At 41.0% G+C, this 7,038-nt stretch overlaps 1 protein-coding gene across 1 annotated transcript in view; it reads left to right on the top strand.

Annotated features, from left to right (window-relative positions):
* Nucleotides 1-1,192: 1,192 nt before the first annotated feature.
* LOC107674139 (LIM domain-containing protein 2-like) overlaps nt 1,193-7,038 on the top strand; it is a 15,482-nt gene continuing 9,636 nt past the window's right edge. Inside the window, exon 1 of the mRNA XM_016468037.1 lies at nt 1,193-1,472. Coding sequence (XP_016323523.1) covers nt 1,470-1,472 — 3 coding nt within the window. The 5' untranslated portion in view covers nt 1,193-1,469. The remainder of the gene's footprint in view (nt 1,473-7,038) is intronic.

The following is a 7,038-nucleotide window of genomic DNA, read 5'->3' as shown; positions in this document are numbered from 1 at the left end:
TCCCCTGAAAACCGGCTGTCCAAATGACACAACTGAACTGTCCGATTTTCATTGGCATGTGTCAGTGGAGAGTGGCATGTGTCACTAAAATGTCACTAAAACTTGTGACACATGCCACTCTCCTGTCCACTGACACATGCCACTGAAAACCGGAAGTGCCACCGGAAGTGTCCCTGAGAATAGCGGCATGTGCCAATGGCATCTGTGCGTCAGATGTCAAGTCACTTAATGTTAAAACTGCCTCTCCAAATTTTTCCAAAACAAAATTGCAACTACAGTCAATCTTATTTACACACTGAATTGGCCCAACTCATCTGTTTAACAATCTATAGTGGATTACATACAGACACATGCTAATGTGTTGTGCATGCCAAACAAAGGTGGTTTTGAGCCATATTAAGAACCAAAACAAAAAGCTGTAATCTTTCATTATATATATATATATAGTCTTATTTCCCAGCTGCAATGCTGGTATCTTCCCACCAGGTGGTGGATGCGTAGTTTTTTCCCCATTATATCACTTCGCTGAATGCTACACTAAAATTGTCAGTACCACCTCCCTTTGCCATGAAAGGTGACTCCTGAACATCTGTTTCCAATAAGGCACCACTAATGAGGTCTTCATGTTCCCATCACTCTCCTTATACCAAAGATTTGTTAGTTTGCTCTTTCATTTTTAAATAAATTTTTTAGTAACAAATTAGTATGACATGGTCTAAATCTACTAGTATTTTTAGTGTAACAATTTCATGTTCTTCTCTGTTCTTCTATGACTCCAGAAGACTTGGAATGTTGCACATGAGTTGCACGGCCTGATTAACAAGGCTTTAATGGCGTTTCCTGTCATTCCTGTCATGAAGGTTGACAGCCCTTGAACTGTCACTGTATGAAAAAAATATACAAGATTATGCACGATTCTGCAAATTTTCCTTAAATGCTGCAAAGGAAAGAAATCCATTGAGGTCTGGAAAGACATGACGGTGAGAATTACTAATCCTTCAATATTAAATTAAATAATTTTATACATTACGATGGCCAAAAATGTTCAATTGCCTTTTACTTACCTCATATATTAGTCACTAACGATTGAATAAAGACTACGGGAAAGAAAAAGGCGAAATCCGGCTATTTCTCGCAAAAGTCTCATTAGAAAATAAACGGAAATTCTGAGGTGGGAGGAGAGCGCGAGGAGCTGCGTCCAATCGTGTGCGACATCCTGCTGAATAAAGGAAAAAAAAACGTCCGTTGAAAAGCGTGAGGTGGGGGAAAGCACGTCAAGCTTTCTATACGGCTCGAATGATCTCAGCGTGTGCTGGTACATTTCATTTAGCTCAATCGGAGAAGTCAATCGTTTAGACCAGCGGAGGAATCAAATGATATTTCAACCGACTGGCGCACAGTGAGTGGACCGGACCGGGCAGCAGATCTCTCATCCCCTTTCTCTTCAGCAGACTGATAAGGAGACCTAGATGGTGAGTTTCTCCGCTTTGATTCAGCTGCAGCCAGTGAACCCAACGACCCCCTCGCCGTCTATTGTGGTGAGGTGCAGAGTCCGCTAGCTAGAGAGCTATCAAGCGCTAACTGGGATACTGGGCTGAAATGTACTGCTAATGCAGTAATCCATCAATTCAGATTATTTGCTTATTGTAGAGATGTATTTATGGGAGCGTTGAGATTGGATACAGAAGATGAATACTAATCAGACCTGTGTTGTGGGAGGCTAACGTTAGGTCTCAGGGTCCAAAGCTGTCATGTGTCTTCTTGAAGATGCGTGTTTCCACATGAATTAAGACCGAAAAGGCACGAACGTCCGAAAACAAAGCCTTAAGGTTTTGACACCTGGTTTTTGTCGACCCAGTTTAGTTCACGGTAAGATGGACCGGTTCTTTCGTACTGAGTCGGTCGTAAACTTACACGGGGTTTGTTTGATTTTGTAACCAGAGATTTATTGTAACGTTACTTACTCGCATTGTTACCGTGTATTTTTGCTGTTATATGATGCTTGATTACATAGAATTGCGTAGCCCAGCCTGTCTGTCTCTAATGCATCTTTTCTCCTCTCTGTTCGCTTTTACATTTCTTCATTTGGCAGACACGCTCATTCAAAGTGACTTGTAGTGTATTCAGGTTTCGCATTCTGTTTGTTTCTTTGTGTGACATTATTAATTCAGATGTTGACATTAATTACTCAACCCAAATTTACCCTAAACTGTAGCCTACTTTCATAGACGAACATCCTTTCTTTTGTCATTCTATCATGGAAAGCAGTGACTAGCACCAAGCACAGGTTTTATGTGGAAATTTATGTAAATGTTTTTGATGTACACCAGTGAATCTCAACCTAATGTTGTCATAGTAACATGTTTGTTTAACTCCTGCCCAGCATCAGCTGGCCGAAAACATATATGCTCACAATAATAATGGGAACAAATGTATGTTGACCAGTTTTAGATGATTATCATTTTGGGAATACAAGCAATGTCACACTTGCATTCATGCTGTTGTACTTAATATCAGTATGACAGTGATTCTGTTGTAGACCTGAAACTGCTGGAAATCACAGTTGTGGTGATATTCATTATTACTACATGAATGCAAGTTCTAATAGCCTGAATAATGCCAGTTAATTTGTACATTTGTTCTCATAGTTCTAAAAGTACAAATAAGTTCCCTCTCGAGCTTTCACGAGACATCACGGAGATATTTCTCCGTTATGGGAACTCCTTCCCTTCCAACCTTTCCTGAAGGTCTCGTTCCCGCTCTCAGGGAACCGAGGTTACGACAGTAACCGGAGCGTTTTGCATGTTCCTGGTTTGGAATAGCGTATGTGTGGACTTTAGTGACAGGGATTTTCTCACTCCCCACACACTGAGGGAAAAAAAAGAAGAAAAAGCACAAAGCTCATTTGTGAGAGAAAATGTGGATGCTTTGACTTCCACTTTGAAAAACTCGCCCCACTTCCATTCTGCATACTCCAGACTAGAGTGAAACGTCCCAGTTTTACAGTAAATATCACTACTGAATCAAACTTGAGGAACCAGCTAACTGTTGGATAATGATAATGAACCAATAAAGCTTAAATATGTGTATCTTTAGTCTTTAAAGCTTCCATTTCTTTTGGACTGTTGGTTGCTGTCATTAGTGATAGTGGCACTTGGTTTTGTGGTTAGGGATCACCATCTGGCAGTGGACTGTCTAATCAAACATATGTACGTTCTCAGTTAAATTGGCTCCATTGGGCATTCAGCAGCACAAGGAAAATGCCTGTTTCAGCAAATGATGTGCTTGAGAGATTGCGAGTGCTTAAGAAAATGAGACAAATAAACTTAAATGTGATCTCTTTCGGAGTGTTGCTTTTTAATGATGCCTTCTTTAATTAGAGGTGTCAATCTCTGTTGCTTGAGTTAAGAGTAGACTGCAGAGGCCCTCAGGGTTTTTGGATGAAACTAAGCCCTGAAGATTGCAGATCATTCATGTGGAGATGACAGCCTGCGGCGTCAACTGTCCAGTTGTCAGAAACAAATGTGGAGGCATGCCATTCCAGGTGTTTCAAAACGTTGTAACTTGCAAGAACATAAAAATATTTTTGTGAGAGGCCGCAAGAAAATATCCATAGTGGAGTTTTTTTTTTTCCCCCTAAAATCTCATTCATAAAAATATCAGATTATTTAATCATGGGCATCTAGGTGTGTCTATCCATTCAAGTCTGTTCAGGTCTACCATCAAATGCAGTGTTTTCTTTTGTACAGTGTTTTTGCATGCTGTGCATCAGTAATTGTTCATGTTTGAGCTGACTGGTCTACTCTTATGACGCTTTTCCACTGCGTGGTACGACTCGGCTCGATTTGCGTTTCCACTACAGTTTAGTACTGCTTTAGAGTGGGCGGGATTATTCACATGTCGTTATAGCTGCGCCGCCTCTACTGCCGCGACTCCAGAAAAACGTTTTCATTCCGTGTCGCCCCATCAAGCTCTCGCTGGATCCGCTCCTCTGCTATCAAGGAGAGGAATGTCTGTACTTCCTCAACAGACCACGAAACAGCCATTTTTTGGTTGTTAAAAAAGGTGCGCTCGTTCAAAACAGTTGTGTTCGATCCTTCGCTGGCTGTGCTGATTTAAGTTCAGTGACGCAGGTAGTGAAGATTCTCTCCGGCCAATCAGTGATCAGCAGAGTTTACCCATCACGTTTTGGTAACTGTACGGTTCACTTGGAACCTCAACCGAGGTGGAACAAAAAAAGTACCAGGTACTGTACCCAGTGGAAAAAACCTCAAAAGTGAACCGTACTGAACCGGACCATGCAGTGAAAAAGCGCCATTAGTCTCTTGACTATACTTAGATCTCCATACTAATGAAATTATGCCAACAAGGACTCTGGGACAGCCTCTGCAGAGTGATAATGGAACCCTTTTTTTCCTCGCAAAAAAATGTCTCCTTATATGGAGAAAGAGAAGAAATTAGGCTTGCTCCATAGGCCTAAATAGAATTTTCCACTGAGTGACTAGCTGTAGTCGATGTAGTGGTTATCTGTGGTGTCCCAGCAATGCGTCTATGACTTCAATATTGGTTCATGTATGTATTTGTGAAATTTGTAAAATGTATTTTTTATTATGTTAATGCAGGTATTTTAGTGTCCGTTATCGCTATATGTTTGACCTGTCAAGCCCTTACTGGCATTGAGTTTGACGCAACATGAGACACGTTAGACACTTCTAGGGCTCTTTTGTAACACACTTTTTTTTTTTCTTTGGTAAAATGGCTTTCCTATTCTGAAAATGAGTGTGTGAAATGTTCTGTGAAAGGACAAAAGACGAGAGGTTTGCCACCCCTCCATGTTTGTCAAATCTCATTGAACAGAGCAATGTCTCTTGGCAATTCTGATTGCTGTAGATGCTGATGGCTGTGTTTTGTTTAGTATCACAAAGTGCCTAGATCAAGTTTCGAACTCTGTCTGAACATGTTTGAAAGGCTTCAAAAAAGAGATGTGTCTTAGCAGTACCGTTTTAAGTAAAGTTACAGTGTTTTTCTGCTCATTTTCTGAAAGTGTTTTGTGAAGTGTAGCAAACATAAACTAAGTCAACGGAAAATGAGGTGGGAGGCGTGTTTGAAAACAATCATTATTTTTGCAGTTGTGTTCTAGTGGCGCCACTTCAGCTTTAACAGGTGAAATTGTACACCGTGCACTTTCTCTTGGTCAAAGGTGTACTGTGGTGTCAAATGAAACATTAGACTGTTTCTCTTCAGCCCTGCCCACAAGCCTTCTCTTTAAAACATACTGTACAGGCGTTTTCAGATTTTTTTTCTGCCTCAACACATTTAAAGATTCACATCCGTGTGTAGACTCCAGCATCAGCTTCTGTCTGCAGCTCAACGCATTGGTGAAGACTTTCACATTCTTCTGTAGAAGTGTTTAAACATTGGCGTTTTCTGTACCCTAATGCAACTACTTTCACACTCCGGCACAGGGTTTTTCTGCTCTCAGCAAGTGTTCAGTCAGCTCTGACTTATGAAAATGAGAACTATAGTGGTTGTAGAAGCAGTTAAAGCCCAGGAAATAGGCCTAACGATGGTACAAAACATGAGGTAGAAATTTGACTAAGCCAAACTGAAGCCTTCATTTAAAACAAATGCAACATGTCATACATCTATAGAGTCAAGAGTAATTGGCAGGCAAAGGCTTTGAGTATTTGCTTTGTTTTGTATCTCGTGTGAGTTATCTACCTAAACTGAAAGTAAGTAATGCATTGCAGTGGAGAAATGCACAAAATGACCAAATCTTTTGGAAAATTACTTATTGATAGGCACTAGTGAAGGAAGACTAACTCTAATTAATTAATGTATGTGTTTTGGTGCCTGAAGGCTCATTTTGTTTTTCTAGTACAAGGAGATCAATCATAGCTTGACTTCTGCAAAAATGGGCCCTCCAGCATCTTTTAAAACATTGCTTCTCATTCATGGAGGCCAGCCAGACTCCCTCAGGGTTGCTCGAATGTCTTATCGGTGTTGCCAGGAATTTTGACAAAAGAGTTTTGTCTTCTAAATATGACTCATTTCTCTTGTTCTTTAGGAATTGTTATCTTGGCAAATTATGGCAAAAAGGACGTCAGCCAAACCATTCACTCCATGTTTAGGTTGCCCTGTTTTTACTTAGTATTCCAGAGGATCCATCCACAAGTGGTCGCCCAAATTAGATTGTCATTTACTAGGGATGCTCCGATCGATCGGCCGGAGATCGGTATAGGCCGATAATCAAATTTTATGACTCGATCGGTACTCGCTACACTTGGCCGATCTCACGAACCGATCACAATTTGATGACGTCAACGCGTGATGACGTACATGATGCGTGGGGACATAAATGATTTGGCGCCACAGTCATGTCATCGCTGGTGTGGAAATGCTATGAAATTTCGAGAAACAATTAAAAATTCGCTATTTGTAGTGTATGTTTTGCATGATGATATGATGAATGGATGGTTAATTTTTAACAGCAGATTCAGTGACATTAGAGCTGATCTGCGCCTTACTGCACGTCTCTGCGGCGCGTTACGGCTCCACAGGAACCGGAGCTGATCGCAGCCGCTCTAGTCAGTGCTTCTGTTTATACCGGCTAGCCGCGGCACGTTTCTGAAGCGGCTCTCCGTGCTGCTTGGTTAAAATAGTCTTCTGTGAGTTGGCACAGCATGGAGGACGGAACAAAACCTCGTTGGAGCCGTAAGGGGTAACGGTAACCTAATACGCTGATCGTGGGCTGCTTTTAAATGAACATTTATTTATAAAACAAAATATCTTCTTTGGCCATGTTAGCCTACTCAATAGCATTAACACAGGCTTTACTCACTGGAAAGTTTGTAGTTCGGTCGGATGTGTCAAAAACAAGTAAGTAAAACAATGCACAAGTGTTTTGCTTGCTTGAGTGTTTCTGCATTATATGAGTGGCTTTGGAATATAAATCGCAGCACGTTTCAGATGAAAAAACGCGACTTCTATTTCTGAAAATATCACAGTTAGGAGATTTATAGCGAGTGGTTCCCTGCA

This window comes from Sinocyclocheilus anshuiensis, unplaced genomic scaffold, assembly GCF_001515605.1.
Source record: "Sinocyclocheilus anshuiensis isolate Anshui unplaced genomic scaffold, SAMN03320099.WGS_v1.1 scaffold893, whole genome shotgun sequence".
Classification (NCBI taxonomy): domain Eukaryota; kingdom Metazoa; phylum Chordata; class Actinopteri; order Cypriniformes; family Cyprinidae; genus Sinocyclocheilus; species Sinocyclocheilus anshuiensis.
The sequence above is the reverse complement of the archived record's forward strand: the minus strand, read 5'-3'. Positions and strand labels throughout refer to the sequence as shown.